The 20072-nt window shown below is 43.0% G+C and overlaps 1 protein-coding gene across 2 annotated transcripts in view; it reads right to left on the reverse strand.

The window, feature by feature from the left end:
- Positions 1-6445: 6445 nt before the first annotated feature.
- The window catches only part of HEG1 (heart development protein with EGF like domains 1), an 83336-nt gene continuing 69709 nt past the window's right edge, over positions 6446-20072 (reverse strand). For both annotated transcript variants that reach the window (XM_020916276.2, XM_070466124.1), the window contains exons 16-18: positions 18191-18278; positions 14059-14233; positions 6446-11543 (exon numbers count right to left, since the gene is read on the reverse strand). In XM_020916276.2, coding sequence (XP_020771935.2) covers positions 11394-11543; positions 14059-14233; positions 18191-18278 — 413 coding nt within the window. In that variant the 3' untranslated portion in view covers positions 6446-11393. The remainder of the gene's footprint in view (positions 11544-14058; positions 14234-18190; positions 18279-20072) is intronic.

Here is a 20072-nt window from a genome sequence, read left to right on the forward strand (position 1 = left end):
GAGAGGTCTCTGATGACACTGTTTACATTGGATAAGGGGAGCCTTCTCTGAGGTTTTAGAATTTTATAATGGTCCCTTGGTATCTGTAGGGGATTGTTTTAAAGACCCTACCCCCTACAGATACCAAAATCTGAGAATGCTCAAGTTTCTTATATAAGATAACAGTATTTTCATGTAACCTATAAGCACCCTTCCATATACTTTAAAAATTTTTTTCTTTGGGCTGCACTGCATGGCTTGTGAGATCTTAATTCTCCAACCAGGCAATGAACCAGGCCCCTAACAGTAAGTGCACCAAGTCCAAATCTCTGGACCGTCAGTGAACTGCCCCCCTCATATACTTCAAATCATGTCTAGACTACTTATAATACCTAATACAATGTAAATGCTATGAAAATAGCTGTGAATAGCATACTCTTTTGTGCATACACAGATACACACATTTGTCAATGAATGGCAAATTCAAGTTTTGCTCTTTGGAACTTTCTGGAAATAAAAAATAAAATTTCAATCCATGGTTGGTTGAATTTCTGGATATGAAACCTGTGGATATGAAGGGGCTACTGTACATAAATATATTTTCGTAAATTAGCAGAACCTTTGAATAAGTAAGGAATATACAGTAATTTTCAAGTGCTCTTGGAATCCTTTTAGTCTTTGGCTCACCAAGCTTCATAAGCGGTACTTGGGAGGTATGATTGAAAGAATTTACTCTATCTGAGGCTGCTCAGCATCTTTAATCCCCGCTGCGTGTATTTGCAGATCTCCTCTATCAAGTCTTGCTGCTCCAAGATAGAGGCCAAGATCTTGCTTTCATAGCCTTTCTTGTCTTTGGGGTGCAGACCTATGACTTAGCACCATAAATCAAAGGCATCCTCACATGACTTCTATTTAGAAGAGGAAATAAAAGGTACCAGCACCAGATGGAAACAAAAACCTGAGGCAGCAGCACTGTACCAGGGGGCGGTGGTGTAAGCTGGTGGCTCTGGGTGGAGCAGTGGCGACAGGGGGTTGTCTCTGCTGGAGTTCTCACTCCCACATGATGATCTGCTATTGTTCTTCCAAGGCCCTCCTGGAGATTCTGAGAGACACCTAAAGTTCTTTAATAAACCAAATGGAGTGAATGCTCATCTCTGCAACCAAGAACCCCAACTAACACTGAAAATTACTACAGTCAGGATTTAAGGTTTTTCTCTTCCCAAGAAAACAATAATAATAGTACCTGGCACCTACTGAGTGCCTACAATATGCCAGGAACTGTTGGGATATCTATACCTAGATCCACACATATACATACACACATACATATTCTTTTGATAGTTCTAAAAGTTACATATTCTTGTCCTCATTTTTTTTAAATAATTTTATTTACTTTTGGCTGTGCTGGGCCTTTGTTGCTGCATGGGCTTTTCTCTAGATGCCGTGAGCAAGTGCCACTCTAGTTGCAGTGTGCAGGCTTCTCATTGCTGTGGCTATGACGCACAAGCTTCCACAGTAGGGGCTCTGGGCTCTAGAGCACAGGCTCAGTAGTTGCAGTGCACAGGCTTAGTTGTTCCATGGCACATGGGATCTTCCCAGATTAGGAATCGAACCTGTGTCTCTTGCATTGGTAGGTGGATTCTTTACCACTGTGTTCCCAGGAAAGCCCCTCATTTTCTTTTTTAAGTGAATAATTTTATTGTTCTTATTAAAATGACTCATGTTTGTTAAGATAAATTCAAACAACATGGAAAAGTATAAAGAAGAGAGGAAAGGTACCCATGATCCATAACCAGCATTAATATTTAGAGGACAACATGTACATGGAGATTGATAGTGGGAGAGAGAGAATAGCTGGAGATAGATAGTTGAGTAGGTATAATTTTATAAGAATGATGTTATAACATAGAAACTCTTTTTTCAATTGGAACAAGACATTTAGTTTTTCATTTGAATTAACAGAAGAACCAGCTGAAGTGAAAATGAAATAATTATTCAACTTAAAAAAAAAAGTGTCCTTACCATAAGCAATATTAGTTCCAAGGATACTCCTCCAAGATTAAGAAAAAAAACCACGAAAACTCATAATTATAAATGTTATTTTTATAAACTTATTATTTAACTTTAAATAGTATTTTTTGATCTATCTGCTATGAAAAATAAGGAAAAGAGCATCTTATTCTCCTATACCTCCTGTTTTTGTTACTTCCATTATTTTTACTTTCTGTGAACTTTATATTCTATTTCAAAATCTTAATTCTTTCATTTTCTTAGTTCCACGTCTTTATTCTCTAACCAGATCCAGTATGTATCCCTCGTAGTTGATCCATTTCCAAATTCAGTGTTTTGGTTTCTCTCTTGGTTAGCAGGACTTCATTATGGAGTGCTTTTTCTAGGGTGCTGGGTTCCCTGAAATCTCTTCTTTTGGACGATCTCTATTGCTTTCATGATTAAAAGGATAACCTTGTAGACACTGCTTCATGCCTTCAAGTTTTGCATGTTACTGTGAAGAAGTGTGAGACCAGTCAGATTCAATCCTTTTGAAGAGGACTTCCTTTACATACCAAACATTAACCTGGTCTTAAAAATGGGGGGAAAAAACACAACACCATCCCTCCATGAACAGGATTTGTAAACCACTGCCAAGATGAACTCACTGACAAGTTTCCCAGGCCTCACAGTCTATGATACTATGTACGTGTACTCAGTTGCTCGGTTATGTCTGACTCTTTGCAACCCATGGACTGCAGCCCACTGGGCTCCTCTGTCCATGGAATTTTCCAGGTAAGAATACTGGAGTGGGTTGCCATTTCCTCCTCCAGGGGATCTTCCCAACGACTTTTGACCAAACTCATGCCTCCTGCATTGTCAGGTGGATTCTTTACCACTTGAGTCACCTGGGAAGCCCCATGATGCTATGAGAACCAGTGAAACCTGTCCTTATTTCCCCAGGTAGGATGACTATATCCCAGTTCCTTGGTCTTTAGAAAGGAATCAACCTCAATGTGAAATGGGGACAACTGATAAGGAAATGAGAGACAAGATAGTCCACAGTGAGGGTGATGGGTGTGGAGAGTCAGGAAAGCTGAACCTTGTTCCTCGATTAATTTAGTTACCACTGAGCTAAATATAGATCATGTTCTATGCAGATTATAAAATTATAGCACATTTCCCCAAACAAGTATTGTCTTCTTGATGGTACTAGTATCACTATGATAATAACTTACAATAAAATTTAACAACTACTGTGAAGTAAGCACTAGGAAAGGGCAGAGGAATAAATATTCTAGTTCTATGTGAACAATAGGGTTTCCCAGGTGGCACTAGTGGTAAAGAACCAGCCTGCCCAAGCAGGAGACATAACCTCGAGTTCGATCCCTGGGTGGGGAAAATTTCCTGGAGAAGGGAATGGCAGTCCACTCCAGTATTCTTGCCTGGAGAATCCCATGTCCAGAGGAAGCCGAGGACTACAGCCCATAGTGTCGCAAAGAGTTGAACACAACTGAAGCAATTTAGCACAGCACAGCACATCTGAACAAGACACGTGCTTCAAGCATGCCCATCATAGAGCCTAACACACATACATCAATGCCTGCTTCATCCCATGGTCGGAGTTAAATGATGTATCCCATCCAGAGATACACTTTAGAGATATCCTACCATTTAATCTCTCAACACACCTCTGAATTAGGAATGATCTCTATTGCTATTTATAGAGGAGTAAACTCAGGATCAGATTAGTTAGGAAACCCATCAAGGGCACATAGCTAATAAGCAGTAGTGATGAGTTTCAAATCTAGGTTATTCTGGTTCAAAATCTCACTCATATCACAAAGTCTCAACTGACAGACTTGGGAAATATGAGCCACTCAGTAAGTGTTTCTGATTTGAATTTTTATAAAACAAACCTAAAACAACTTAGTTGAAGAATTGTAATGATATAAATGTTCCGTGGCATTGAACAAGGAACTCACATGAAGGGTAGGAACAAGTGTTACTTTCATTCTCATTAATGTCCAAGCCCAGTAAGCAAGAGGCTATGTTCCTTTTAGTCACTCAGTCCTTTATTCCCAGGCCAATAGTGGCTACATCTCAACACGTATTTCCATGACTGCTGAGGCCAGAGAAACGAACACCACACACAGCTCTTAAAGTGTTATCCCAGAAGCGACACGTTTCACTTCCCTTCACATTTCTTTGGCCAAAACCAGTCACACAGCCATATTTCAAAGTGGGTGGGGAAGTGCAGTTACCACGAGCCTGGAAAGAAGAAAGCTGGAAGTGTCTGGTGAACAGCGGAGAGCCCCTTCTGACCTCTAGAGAACCACTTACCTGTTTTCAGCCCCTTTGATCTTGTCCTTTTCCCAGAATGAAACATAAATGGACACATACAGTGGGTAGCCATTTACAACTGGTTCTTTTTGCTCAGCAGGATATTTGTGAGACCCATCCATGGTGCTGCCTGCTGAGGTAATTTGTTCCTTCTATTTGGTGAGTGATATTTCATTGTCCAGTTGTTCCATAATTCACCAGGTGAAGGGCTTTCTAGAGGACCTTTAGTATTTAGTCCACAAATGCCTGCTTGGGCCTTGTTCACTACCAGAGAATTTTGTTAAGGGTTCCTGTTCAGTTACATATTATGGCTACATACTTACCTACCATCACCTAGTCATCAGCCTGCAGCTACTAGAGGGTGTAGGTCTCCAGGAACTTTAACTTCCATATACTTCTTCCATTGGATGATTCATCCACCCACTCACCTGTTCTTTGTTTTACTGAATATCTGCTAGGTGCCAGGCATTGAGCATATCATGTTGAAAGGACAGTTTGGGTTCCTACCTATATAGAACTTATACTTTTTAGCCCATTAATCCCTTCATAATAGGAGAAGCAGGCTGGAAGAGGGAAGGGGAAATGACAAGAACTCTTTGACGGCAAGTCCAAGGTCTTTGGGACTAGTTATTAGTAGTTTGAAATGACACATTAATCTTGTAACTGTCTTTCTTTTGGTGACAAGATGGCCCTACTGAAGAGAACCCATCTGTGTATGTTTCTTTGTAGTTTACAGTGTTTTCATATGAAATCTCCCTTTTCATTCTCACAACTCTGGGAGGCAACACTTATTATATCCACTTCCTCGATCAGGTCAGGTAATTGAGGCTCAGAGAGATGAGCAGACTCTTGGGCCTGACATCACAATCCAGGAAAAAACATCCGGGAAACTATTAGGGAGTGTCTCGTAGCAGCTTGTTAGAGCCTAGGCCTTCTGATGATGGTGTAAGTTTTTATGAGGTCCATAAATATCCACCTGCATTTCTTCTTCCTGGCATCTCTCTTATATCTAACCTGAAGTCCACGTTGGTTTCGTCAGGTGGCTTCAGGCCAACACCATCCAGTTCTGAGGGTTTCAAGTTGTCCTGGCTGACCAACATTAAGACAGGAGGACTCTGGCCTATATAATCTCTATATCATGCCCCTTACCTTTCATTACTTCCAAACAATTGGAAAATGAGTGTGCCCTGTTGGAGTCATTTAAGTCCAAGGGTCTAAAAATATTTTCTAGATTGTTACTTACTGGCAAAGCAAGTCCTGAGGTGAAGGCTCAACATTGCCAGGCCAGAGGTAGAGGTAGGACAAGCACTCAGGTTAGCGTGTGAGTAGACAGCAGATCTAAACAGTTCCCAGGGGAGAGTGGGTGTGGACATGCTGTGATGTTTACAATGTCTGGCTGAGCTGGTTGGGAATGTGAACAGGGTCAGAGTCAGCAGATTCTGCTAAGGTCTCATCAGAGATTAAATGATGGGACAGAAAGCAGTGTGTTGCTCATTTCCATTCAGAGATGTTTGATGGGCTGCAACCCTGATCTAATATGCCAAAAGGTCACCTTCATGTCCCAAGATGCTATTACTAATGTCTCCTAATGCCAAGGTTACTGTCACAAAGCATCTGAAAGGCTCATCCATCCCTATCATGAAAGGCCCTCAAATAAGCAATTAATGAACGAACAATCAGCCAAGCTGCCACACTCATTGGCCATGTAAATATGAGGCCCACAGCTCATCATCCTCAAGCTCCAACTTCTCTCCAACACAGAGAACAGATATGCTTACTTTACCTTTTCCTCAGAAACCTGAAGAGTGGGCACCCAGTGGTGGTGGGGGGCATTCAGGAGGAAATTTTGTGTCCAAAGATTGGTTACTGGCTCTCTCCAACACAAGAGAAAACAAAAGCAGGTGTTAAGCCTGAAGTAGGCTTTTCATCATTTAGGTCAATCCATCTGCCCATCCGTCCATCATCAAGACCATATTTCCTCACCCATCCTGGGCACTGAGCATACAGAAACGACTCAGCCCCTGCTCTGCCACGTAAGAGTTCACGGTGCAGCTCCACTGTTTAAAAGATGCTCTCATGAAACAAATCTGTTGTACTCTGAGGTGGTGTGTTTGTTATCAACAGAAAAACACAGTGAAAATGATATTGATTTTATTGCGTCATTTTACTGACTAGAACGCCAGACTTAATAGTGGGTATAAGTATAAAAATAATCAAATTCTTACAAATAATATTTTGCTGCTACAGTACTGAATAATTAGTGAAGGTTGCAATTATAATACAATTTAAATAACATTCTTATAATGGATTTAACACAATCAACCAGGGGCTAAGGTTTAAAGGTCTGCAAAGAGAAATTTGGGACAACGTGAAAACTCAGAAAGTTAATTTTCCAGCTACAGGCTTCATTTAACCAAAAATCCAGCAACACAAACATTAACAAAACTCACATCAACCCCTGATGAGAGGTCTTTTAAGAAACAGACAAAATAATACAGAAACCTGGGTTAGACTGGTTCCCAGGTAGACTGGTTCCATCCCCATCCCTGTCTAGTCTCATCCCTCCTACCCAAAAACTCTGCACCTGAAGTGCACTATTATGTATCCAAGAGGGGGAAAAAAAAACATAAAGCCAGAATCTAACACACAGTTTCTTTTAAATGTGCTCTTTACAATGCCTAGAAGACAGAGCCAGTATATGTCTCTTTTTAGACCTCAACTGTCCCCTTGAGTTGCACAGGGTTTTCTGTGAGCACTTTAAATCAAATAGGATGGATTATAACATGCTTGAAAAGATACTTTATCACAACAAATTAACTGACATTTAATACTTTAATCTTTCTAGTAGTTTAAGTAGTTCCTTTCTCTGGGGATTCAAGAAAAGAAAAAGAATACATACTCAACAGCCAACTCTACAAAACTGTATCTGTTTCCAAGAATGCATACAAGAACCTCTGAATGAGGCTTTGTCAAGAAGGAAGGAATGGAATGTCCCTTCTAATCCCCACAAAAGTTTCACACAGAAAAGAATCTCTCTGATATTAAGGGTGGTGTTCAATAAGATACAAAATACTGAGATACTGAACTTTGCATTCTTCCTCTCTCCAAAGAAGTGCTCTAGTTTTGAAATCAGTGTATCTTAGAACTATGGGTCAAAACCCTAATTTGGGGTGTATTTCACTTCACTATTTTTCCTTCAACTAAACTAAGCCAGGAACAGTTGGCCTGAACACTCTCGCTTCTGCCAGCAGCATTCACAGTTACAGGCAACGGGATGCCCTGACAGTTGGCAAGATGGCTTAATGGAGGCTCCAAAAAGTCACATGTGAGGACTGACCCTGATGTGTCTACACTGGGAACTTTTACATCTAAATGAACATCATCCTTCAAAGACATTTTCATGGGCGGCCATCCCGTCTCATCTTTGCAAAGATGCTGCCCTCCCATTTGGGCCAACATTAAGAACAACCTCTTCAAGAACTTAACAGTTACATCTTAGTTCTTGACCTCAAATGCTGATAAACCAGCGTGGTTACATTCTCCACTCAGCAATTTTGGCTCTAAATGACTTAGCTGCTTCTGAAAACAAACTTTTGTCAAAGAAGGAAGATTTGTCAGCATCTAAGACATTCAACTGAATATGTTCCAGACTCTGATAATATTCACAAAAACATGCTTCCAATATGTGGGAAACACAGCCTTACCACAGGAACAGGGCAAGGCAGTGCTCAGAAGGATGACTAAGTCTGGCTGCCTCTGTCAAAAACCCAGGTCATCATCATACACTTCCTTTATCCAAAGCCACGTACCAGTATGCTCCTTGCTAAGAAGCATGAGCCAGCCACTATTAACAATGACCACAAGCATCCAAGCAATACACGTAAGGACCTGAAAGGACTTTTCAACATTTTGTTTTTGTACTTTATGGCACTAGTTTAGCAACTGCTTAACAATATTAAAGTTCTTTAAAAACACAACTTTTAAGCCCACTCTCTCAAGCTCTCTTTGATACTGGATGGTGAGGCATCTGCCAGGGAGGTGAGGCAAGAGGTACAGTGGGAAGAGGGAGCCAGGCAGAGGGTATGGGTCCTGGCTCTCTAAGCCAAGGTACTGATCCCCTCTGAAGGTTCCCACGTCCAAAAAATGGGCTCTCTCATGCCCACCTCACAAGGGTGTGGTGAGGCCAGGTACTCTGCACAGAGCCTGGCTCTGGTGGGAACACGTGAGATGCTCATTGGGACTATTTAGGCTTTCTAAAATGTCTTTAGCAAGGCTGGCTCATGGGGCAAAGAAGAAAAGACACCAGATTTCAGACCCTCCGGAGCTTCAGCAGACCCCACAGATGATGGCAGGCCCCAGTGAGCACTGCCCTGCTCTGACAGTCACCACGCTCTGGCATGCTGCAGGACATGGGGGTTCCATGCAGCCCCACACTTTCCTACTGAGGTCTGAGCGTCTCATGGGCAGCTTCCTCAAGTGGGGCCCCACACAGGACCAAGGTATTTCTGTGAGTAGGAATCACTCCAGGTGCGTGGACTAACCTGAACCTGTGCCTGGACTCCTGGTCACCAGGGGTGCATCCAGCCTGTCCCCTCAGTCCCGGGGCTGTTGCCCCCCCAGCTGTTTCTCAGCTCAGGGAGGACCTTTCTGAAAGTATTTTAACCCCAAGCAGAAATGAAGCCAGCCTCTCCCTTCCTCATCCAGGTGGGCGGCCAGCACTGGCACCCTAACCCCCGACCCCCACGAGCAGCCTAGGAACTGCATATGTGATGTGACCTCAGCCTTGCAGGGTGCTCCCTTTTTCACAGTAAAAGAAAAAACAACACTCTCAATCCACTTCACATGCACAAAACCCACTCCCAGGAAAGCCTCCTTGAAACTCACAGCACACTCTGTTCTGGACGTTGGGATTCTGCTCCAGAACATTCTGGGGACAGAACACTTCATTCGGTGAACAGTATAGCTTCTGGCCCCGGCACAGGAGATGACCTATCAGCTGTGATGTCAGCTGTAGGCGGCGGGCATGTATGCCTGGGGACGGGCCCCACTGCGGCCCTGGGTCCTGGGGGCCGACAAGGCTCTGCAGCAGGAGCCCGAAGCAGCAGCCGCCTCATGGCCCGGCCTGCTGGCTCAGGTGAGCTGAGGCTAGGAGCTCGAGCTCTCCAGTTAGATGAGAGCCCACGAGGCACAGAAAGGCAAGTCTGGTTGCACAGAGAGAGGCAAGACCCAAGATCTCTAACAGGTGACGCTATGAAATGTTAAGTTGGCACCCACTGACAAAAAGCAGGATTCTTTCCATGTGTCTCATGAGATGAATGCAATTAAACCACTAAGTGATCACACCTGAAGAGTAACTTGGCTGCGGTGGGGTGACGGTGACTTGTGCAGACCATGCGACTCAGAAATTTGCACTCAAAACTGTTACGACGAGGATTACACTAGGATTAGATTCATTCTGAAGAGATTAGAGAACCCTGAAGGAACAACCATGCCTGGGCTAGAACGGTCTCCAAAGGCTGCACCATTTCCAGAAGTGTGGGTGTCACTGCACTCCAAGCTTTAGGATGGGGACAGTTATTTTACTTCTGTGTTCTCTTCATCCTGAACCATGATGTTCAAAAGCAGATGACAAAGATTATGGGTCCACAGCGGCAGGCAAAGGCACAGCACTGGATATGCCCCCCCGCAGGACCCACGCCACAGTCTCATACAAATTCGTGGAGACTCCTCCCCGCAGGCAGATGCTCCATTCCCTAAACAGCCAGCAGTCTTTAGTTCTCCGATGCTAACTTGAATTATACCCCTGTTTCAGGAGGGAACTCCGTAGTTGAAGAGTTACAAATTACTGTTTGAGAGAAAATAAGTTATTTCTTCAATGAATAAATAGCTTTGAGTGGTTGGCTGAACCACTGAACCAACAATGAGTCTGTGGACGAGATCAGGGCTCCTAGCAAAGATGCCGCACTGGTGGGTATGCAGACGTACATGTGGTTCCAGCCCAGCTCCCCTTTCTTCCTTGGGAACTGCATACCTGGCTTCCCAAAGGACTGGCGTCTCAGAAAATGGACACACCTGTTCAGCCCGTTTCCTGAACCACATTCAGCTGCTTTTCCATTAGTGATGAAGTACCTACCAGTTTGGACCCAACCTGCATTCAGACTTTTGCTCCACACACAGCGACCTTGGCCTCAAGGGCGGAGGTCTGAGCCATGCCCCGTGCAGCACCGTCAGGGCCAGCACCTTCCCCCAGGGTCTTTGCCCAATGCCCGCAGGGCTCACCATGGGGAGGCTGGATGCCTCCAACTAGAATCAAATGAAACTTGTTTTGCTCTGATCCAGACATGAATGGCAACATGAGAAGTAACCACAAAGGAAAAAAAAAATAATCCTAGATAAATGTGTCCCTTTGACCGAAGAAAACAAACTGGAGCTGTGTGTTACGCCTCACAAGTTTCAGTTCCTCCATCTAGGGGTTTGTTTGGAGGACGTTGCACAAGACTTCGGAGGGTGTGAAAATGCTGCATATTAACCTGCAACATCTCCAAACACTAGTGGCATGTCCTTCAGCATCTACTGTTCAGCTCGTAGCTACTGGGCGGGAAAACAATGAAAGAGCCAGTATTCCACTGTAAGTGAATCACCGAATAGAGTTCCATGGAAGTGTCTGAGGAGAAGAGGCCTTCTTTCTAGAGCAGTCTTGGAAAGAATCCGAAAGCAGGCCTCCCTCCTTCTTTCTGCATTTACTAAAGTGCAAACTGAGGAAAACCTGGGTTCCTGCACAGATGCCTAGTGATCAGCCCTAACTAACAGCCACTCCAGAGCTGTGGCCATGCTGCAGTCACACGGGGACTTGACTTGGATTGGCCCGTGTTCACATTCACAGTAGCAATGAAGGTGCCAGGTGAGCAGCCTGCAGTTCCACATCCAGGGGCTCCAGCTGTCCCCTCCACTATGGTCACGACCCCCCCAGCCCATCCCCTTTCTGCTGGCTGCTCAGCGATGGCTCCACTAGTCCTGGGAGCAGCCCCTGGGCGGTGCTCCCCTGGTGCAGTCAGAGCAAGGGGCCCCTCTCTCTTCTGCATTTAGAAGTAGTCTCTTCTCCTGCTCTCATCACTGATGAAAGATGGGTTATACTGTCCGGGGAAAATGCAAGAGTGCCGTGATCCTGGCAATCCAGTGTAGGCTGGGTAGAGTCCATTTCGTTCAAGTTCAGGATTCCTTACACTTGAGGGCTGGTGGCCAAAGAGAAAAGAAGAAAAGTCAATTTAATCTTAGGTTTAAATCTAATAGATAACAAAAAAAGAAACAACGAATGCTACATTTTGATGAATTTAAAATGGAGGCAGCTAGACTTAGCAGAGCAAGGTCTCACCTACAAGTCAGGACCTCCCAGATTGTCTCTTTATGGAACCTGGGATCCCTTTGCCCATATTTTAAGGGCAGAGTTTTAGAAACATTATATAATCAAGAGCAGCCCAGCGACCCAGACCTGGGTTAATTATTCTCTTTATTATTATCAAAAGTAATGATTATCTAATTACTATTCTGACTTTCAAAAAGGCATTTCTCTCTGGAGCACAAAGGCTTTACTTTTTAAAAATAACTTTATTTACTTATTTATGGCTGTACTGGGGTCTTCGTTGCTGTGCAGGCTTCTCATTACAGTAGCTTAACTTTTTGAAGAGCACAGGCTCTGGGGCACTTGGGCTTCAGGAGCTGCAACTCCCAGGCTCTAGAGCACAACGGGGCTGAAAAGTTGTGGCCTGTAGGCTTAGCTGTTTCTCAGCCTGTGGCATGTTCCCTGGTCAGGGATTGAACCCGAGTCTCCTGCATTGGCAGGTGGATTCTTTACCAGGGAAGCCCCAGCACAATGGCTTTAGATCCTCTGTGGCATTTAGTGGTACGTTACCATCCCAGCTGAGACAGGGCCCTGGCCTTTGCAAGGTTGTCTGGCCACCCATCGGAGGGAGTTAGGACCCCAAAGCAGGAGGTGAGCTGATTCTCAGGTGTCTCTGATCAAATCGCAGCTTAGTGGGTCGTGACTACCTACCTAATGCAAAAGGAGCCCCTAAACTTAGACTCTACCTCTACAGACTGCTCGGCCTACTGTCTGAAATGAAGGCGGGGCTCATTTAAGTTCATAACTGCATCTCTGTAAGACAACTCTTTAGCTAATGGCCTGGGAACACACAGCAAAGGCGGGTCTTGTGACGCCACAGGCCTGTCAGCTGCTCTGTCCTGGCGCTGCCCGGGGGCTGAGGAGCCTCTAGAGAACGGTGTGAGGGTGCGGGCACCGCTAGGAGAAATACTTGCTTAGTTTCAGCTACAGTTATCAGAGGAAAAGAACTTGCCTGACAGACGAAGGAAAAAGCAAAGCCCTTATGTGGAAATAGGGCTTCCCTGGTGGCTCAGATGGTAAAGAATTTGCCCGCAATGCAGGAGACCCAGGGTTCAATCCCTGGGTCTGGAAGATCCCCGAGAGAAGGGAAATGGCAACCCACTCCAATATTCTTGCCTGGAGAATTCCATGGACAGAGGAAACTGCCGGGATACAGTCCATGGGGTCGCCAAGAGTTGGACACAACTGAGCGACTAACACTATGTGGGGATACCAACAGGAACATTTGACCTAGATCGATCTTCGTATCTACGGTTATCTTTTCCCTTATTGCTTTTTGTTTTTCTTCTAGGCCAGGTTCAAATTTTTCACAGTCTATTGAAACTACAGCTTCCTTAGCTTGAATTGCCTCTCCCATCCAAAGTCTAAACCCACAGGTTAATGTCTATAACAACCAGAGGCGTTGTGCTGTTAACAGGATTGCCTAAAGTGGTTAAGTCCTCACAGGCAAGGTTTCATTGCTATACCTCTAATGGCTTTGCATGGCAGAAATCACCTGATGGTTGTTTATTTTCCAGCTCAGGTATCCCTGCCTGTGTTTGCTTTATGGCTGATGCAGTGTAACACAAAAGAACTGAGCAGGCATGGGAATATGACATGGGTTATTCAACATGGGACAGAAGAAGCAAGGGTTCGAGGTGGTCTCCCATCTTTCCAAACAACCCAGTCCAGGGCCAGACATAGCAAATTATTGAAAACCTATTGAATCTTCTAAACCTTTAGACAAGTGCCGGTTGAAGATGACATTGAATTATTCTCTTTACACTTTTTCCCAGTCCCTCAGTTTCAACTACTGAACCACGTGATGTAAAGCATGGAAGACAAGAGACAAAAATGAAAGGGTCAAAGACTACATACCATTAAATTCTTTATCTTTTAACTTCCAGTCTTATAACTTAAAAGCAGGTTCAGTGACAAGAAATTTATTGCTACAACCTCATAAAGTACATACTGTGCTCTGTAGAAGTACTAGTCATATCTCAATGTCGAAACTAATAAATACTATGCAAAGAGATAGTAAGCAAATTGAATATTAAGTTGTATGAGTCAAAGGTATAGGCCACCATTCTCTTTAACCCTTAATAAGCTGGAGTGTTTTTACTACAACAAAACAGAATCCCTTGGGAGCTCCCTGGTGGCCTGCGCTTTCACTACCAAGGCTCACATTTAATCCCTGGTCAGGAAACTAAGATTCTGCAAGTTGAAAACTAAGATCCTGCAAGTTGTGTGTAGTGATCAAAAAACCAAACCAAAACAAACAGAAAAATCCCAAAACAAAAAAAACAGAATCCCTTTAATTCTCCAAGGAAGTTGTAGCTGGGAGGTCACTTGGGCATGGAAATACACACCGAGTAATACACGTCTGTCATCTGGAGGAGGTTTTTGGTACTTCCATTCTCATGCATTTCAATAGCTTCTCGGCCCCATTCTTGTGAGCGAGGGTTCTTGGGGTACTCAGCATATGGGGACATTTGGAAATCCCCACTTTTGAAGATAAGTTTGCTTATGTCATTTTTATTCTTTCTGCATGGTAAAAAAAAAAAAAAAAAAATTTGAAAAAAGTTCTGTGAGGAAATATTTGTGAAATACCATCTAGCTTTTTAACAAGGAAAAATAGACCTAAAGATACCACTATATTTTTTTTTGTAATTGCCCACTGAGAATTGTTGTTATTGTTATTATTTTTAGTATTTACCTATAAAAATGCAACTGGATGTAAATAAAATATGCAAAAATCTTCCAACCCAAATGGTCAGGTTACTGGGGGGAGAAGGACAAAGATAGCTGCAGTGGAGCAGATTTAGACTCTATTGGGGGACAGAGATCACTGCACCATGGGGGTGGCCAGGGAAACAAGAGTCATAAATTCACAAGGTTTTGGAACTGGAAGAGCTTGATGGTTCTTTAGTTCAGGGGTTCCCAACCTGCTCCAGGAGCTCTGGGGATGGGCCTTTGTGAAGGATATGACTTATCTTGGGGTCACAGTTTGCCTCTAGCAAAGCTGGGACTAGAATTCAAGCCTCCCAACTCCCTAGCCTGTGCTCTTCCACTTCATGAAGCTGTTAGGGGAAACAATGACAGAAACTGCCACCTGGCCAGGCAGAATAGTAGCAATTTGCATGAGCTATCTTACAACAGGAGGTCCTGGTAAGGAACTCAGAACTAACGAGCTACCCAACTGGACTGGAAGAACTTGGGAAAGGTCAAAACGAGAGAGGAGACCCCAGTCCACATGTCCTACCGACCTCCCAGAATCCTCCTGGCTGGAGTCCATCTTGGTTGAGTAATACATGTACCACCAGGAAGGACACTGAGTCAGAATGATTGGCCAGAGACAACCCAGAAACTAACCCCATCACCATAAAATCTGAGACTGCGAGCCACATGGTTGAGCAGTTCTCCTGGGTTCCCTTACCCTGCCCTTCTCTGCCCGGGCACCCCTTCCCACAAGTCTCTTGCTTTATCAGCATGTGTGTCTTCTTAGACAGTTCATTTCCACATTACCAAGAGCCCACTCTCAGCCTCTGGAAGGGGTCTCCCTTCCTACAATAGAGCTACTTCACAAATGAAAATAGTATGAAAATAGTATGTTTTGTTGGCAGAAATGCCCACCTATGTATATACCCATATAGATCCTCATATCAGCGGGGCAGGGAAACCCTAGCACAAGTTCCTTACCATTGAGAGTCCTCTAACTGCAAACTGTTGGAGGATGTATTATTCACCTTCTGTAATGGGCCTCAGATTAGACATTTTCAGTGATGTCTGCTCTAGGTAAGATAACTTGGAGTTTCCTCCCTCCGTCTTACTTTGTTGTAAATAAACTTTCTAGGGAAGGCACCACATCATTCAGGATCTTAAAATGTCCAGCATGGGGCTTAGATGTCTCTCTTTACAAGCTGAGAACAGATCTGCCTTTGTGCTGCTCCCTGCAGGGTGGAGCATCTGGTCTCAAACAATGAATCAATGATTCACAACGACCTTCTTCCAGGGACCAACCATCACAAACTCTCTTTCCCCAAATTGCTGTATTACCTGGCACAGGGTACTTAGTAGATAGGCGGCTTCTGTGCCCTGCAGAAGTCAAGGTCTGTCTCTCTAGCTCCTAGTCTTACACCCAGAACTTTATTCTTACTTATGCGGTTTCTCTTTGATGCTTTGATGGCAACTTTGTAAACGATGGGTCAAGACTGAACCCTGAAGCCTGCGTCCCTGTATCGGAGCAGCTGGCCCTCTGCAGCCTTCCTGGAGATAGAGATTATCTTAAAATGCCCTTCGGGTCAATGGTCAAAAAGATAATTTGCTATTTTTGTAGGTCCCCTCCATCAGTCATGTCAGGGTAATTCCTTCTGTTTATTACCATCTAAACCAAAGATCTGAGTTTTCCCTTAACCGAATAACCACAGAGAAGGGAACTGATTCCTTTTTCTTCCTTTTCCATTCAAAGCCCAATCCCACTGCTATCCAGGAAGCCTAGAGCCCAAGCTCACTACTGTCTGCTTACCTACATGCCTGCCACTTCTCCATTACTAAATATTCAGGCAACTCCTTTCATCTTTGTTTGCTTCTTAATTTTCCCATTTAAAGTGTAAAAGTCAATGGCTGTTGGTATATTCAGGGTTATGCAGCCATCGGTTGTGCAATTAGATCAATTTCATCACCTAGAGATAAACCCACACTCTTTACCCATTCCTCCCCAATTCTCCCCCTGCCCATCCAGCCCTAGGCAACTGCCAGTCTACTTTGCCTCTATTTGATTTGCCTATTCTGGACATTCAAATAAACGGAATCATATAGGTGTGGTCTTTTGTGACTGGCTTAATTCACATAGCATACTATTTTTAAGGTTTATCCATGTTATAGTGTGATTCAGTATTTCATTCCTTTTTATGGCAAATAACACTTCAATGTATGGATATACCACATTTTGTTTATCTATCCATCAGCTGATAGATACTGGGTTACTTTCACCTTTTGGCTGCTATGAAAATTTATGTACATGTTTCTATGTGAATACCTGATTTCATTTCTTTTGATACACGAGAGGAACTGCTGGGTCAAACGACAACTCTGCTTGATGTTCTGAGGAGCTGCGACTTTTTCAAAGTGGCTACACCACTTTACATTTTCACCAGCAGTGTATGAGTGTTCTACTTTCCCCACATTCTTACCAACACTTGTTATTTTCTGGTTTTTGTTTGTTTTAGTAACCATCTTAGTGTTTGTGAAGTGGTATCTGATGCCGTTGGTTTTGATTGCATTTCCCTGCTAAAGACATTGAGCATGCTTCCATAGGTTTATTGGGTATTTGCATATCTCCTTTACAGAAATGACAATTCAAGTTCTCTGCCCATTTTTAACTTGGTTGCCTTTGATAGGGAGGGACAAAGTAAAGGAACAAAATAGGTGATTAAATAATTAATCCCACTAAAGGATCATAAGTAAAGAAAAAAGTATGGGAGACCCCTTGTAAGTTAATGATCACTCCAGAAAGCAGGTTTGCTTAACCACAAAACCAAGTTGCTTTGCTCTGAAACAAAACCATGCCACACAAGCACAAGACATGCCTCAAAACAGTAAAAAATGGTAAAACAAGACCCACATCCTGCCCAGCAAGGTCAGTAAGCTAATGATTCCCAAGACGTGTTCCCCCGTGCACACTAAAAACAAAAATACAGGGAAAAGAAAACATTATGCTCTAACATGAGATGGTTTACCATTTTCAGAAAACATTACCACCCTTCTGCTAATTTAAACAGTGCCATGATAGTCCTGGCTTGATCAAGCAGGAATAGGAAAACTCCCCACCTGACGGGGAGAAGGAGCTGATGAAGGAAGCTTGATATCTGCTCAACAACGGCTGTCTCCCCGCTCCATTCTTCCTTTGATTATATAACCATGGCCCACTAAGTTCTTAGTGCAGCACCCTCCTGCCCACCTGCTTGTAAACCTCAAAAACATCCTATTCTCATAAATTACTTCTCATCCATCACTTTGCCGAATTCTTTCTGCACCAAGACAGAAGAACCTACACTCTACTAAGTCCCAAAATGTGTTCTGTGGTTTCACCTTTTTATTACCCAGTTGTAAGGATTCCTTATATATTCTAGATACAAGTCTTTTATTAGGCATATGATTTCCAAATACTTTCTCCCTTTCTGTATGTTGTCTTTTTTCATTTTCTTAATAGTGTTCTTTGAAGCAGAGAAGTTTTAATTTTGATGAAGTCCAATCCCTTTTCTTCTGTTGCTTGTGTTTTTGAATACTTTTTTTTTTTTAGTGAAAATCCCATTTGCTGTCCTTTTCTTTCCCCAGGGGCACTATCTATCACGGGTTTCCCTTTTTCCTTTTTTTAATGGTTCAGTCATACAATAGGATTTAATACTGTAAACCAACCCACACATTCTTTTAAAAGGGTAAAAAACTGACTCTGGCTTAGCACAGACAAAGAGAATTAGACTGCAGACTCTTGGCACTCACCTGCAACAGGTAACAATCAGTGCGATGCCCAGGATGAGTAGAAGCCCACCTCCTGCAGCTGCGATCACCACAGTGATAAGCTGATAGGCTAAACAAGTTTAAACAGGAGAAAAGTGGATTGGGAGCAGACAAAGAATGAACAAAGGAATGCCCCCAAATGGTCCCCTTCCCCACCCCATGGCTACCCATGCCTCAGCTGGTGACCACTTCTCATTTTCTGGGCCCCCAACAAAAGCTACTTGGGCCAGTTCTGCATTTTCTCCATTGAAGAGGGAGCAGAATGAAGTCAACCCAAAATGTCTCTTTGGTATATTTATTATTTTGAGCTGACATTTTTGAGAAACTGCAGCACTGGAGAAGCTCTAAAAACTGAGTATTATTAATAGTTACCCTTTTGTAAGGGAAATTTACATTAGAAAGAGACTTATACCAGGAAGAAAGCTAGTATCAGAGAGAACTTTTTCACCTGAGAGACTTATTTGCTTGGCACACAACCTTTGTTTCCCAAACATTTCCTCTTCTCACTTTTCTATAAACTGCACTTTCCCCTTTGAAGCCCTAGACACCTGGCCTTTTCCTCAGCTCAGGAGGGTATGTGAGCCTCAATCATCTGGCTGCCTTTTGAGTCTCACATCTTTGTGGGGTCCCCGTGTGTATTCACAGAATTAAAATAGTTTTTTCTCCTGTTACTCTGTCTTTTAATGGGGGTAGGGATGTCTCAGCCAAGAATCTAGAAGGGTAGAGGAAAAATGACTTTTCTTCCCCCAAACTATTCTGAAAAGAGTTCCCCTTTCTTAGCCCCTCCTAGAACGGGGGGGCTCCCAGATTCTACCTGCAGACCAGCCTGATGACATTGTTAACAATCCACGATCAGATGAGAAAAATAAGAGACACATGCATGCATTTTTCAAAACCTAAACTTGTTTGGGTTTTTTTCCTTAGTTTTAATACTTTCTAAAATTTGGTCCCTCTTACTTTTTTGCCTCACTTAATATAGATGCATTTTTTAACATGTAAATTATGCCTCCAGTAAAGCTGATTTTTAAAAAGTAATTGGCCGAAAATGATAATATTTTCTCGGTTACTTCCCATCCTTTGGTGTTTTTTGAAATTTTTGAATTGACGGTGATATAAAAAATTTAAAAGACGGTTTTAGGTTCTTACTTGGTAAAATAAAAAGAAGGCAACCACAAATTTTGATTCCACAATTTTATAAGCATCACTGCATGACCCTGGGTAGGAACTGGATAGTCTCAGCACACACATACACACACACACACACACACACACACACACACATTGAATTTAATTATCAGAAATTAGCAGTCATATAAACAAGCACTTATCATGTGTAATAAACAATATAAATTTTAATTAACTGATTTCATACCTGTGTATTTCTGGGAAAATCATATTTTCAACATAATCTATTAAATATTCAGATTGTTTTTTGCTGTGGAAATATGATTGTAATTGTGCTTTCAGGCTGTAAGGTCCAGTATGAAAAAAAAAGAGCCAATAACCGGGTTTTCTGTAGTAAATTAGGATGGAACCATGCTCTCTAGGTATTTAGGTAAAGTCAAAGGATAATGCATAGAGGTGATAATGGGCAGATTGTGAGAGAAGAGCAATACAAATACCCCCAACCATTCACCAGTCTTTTCTTGAAATAACTAGCAGAGAAACCCGATTACTATGAAAAACCATCAGTATTAAGATACCCAGGAAACAAAGCCAAACCAAGATATGAGTTAATTCTCTCCCTCACCTCCTGACATACGTAGGCAAGCTTCATTTTTAAAAAGTGAGGACAAAGAACAAATCTCATGCATGTGTCGACTTCTCTTTATCTCCACCAACACAGCCCTAGGCTCCCACTGAC

Source organism: Odocoileus virginianus, chromosome 4 (genome assembly GCF_023699985.2).
Source record: "Odocoileus virginianus isolate 20LAN1187 ecotype Illinois chromosome 4, Ovbor_1.2, whole genome shotgun sequence".
Classification (NCBI taxonomy): domain Eukaryota; kingdom Metazoa; phylum Chordata; class Mammalia; order Artiodactyla; family Cervidae; genus Odocoileus; species Odocoileus virginianus.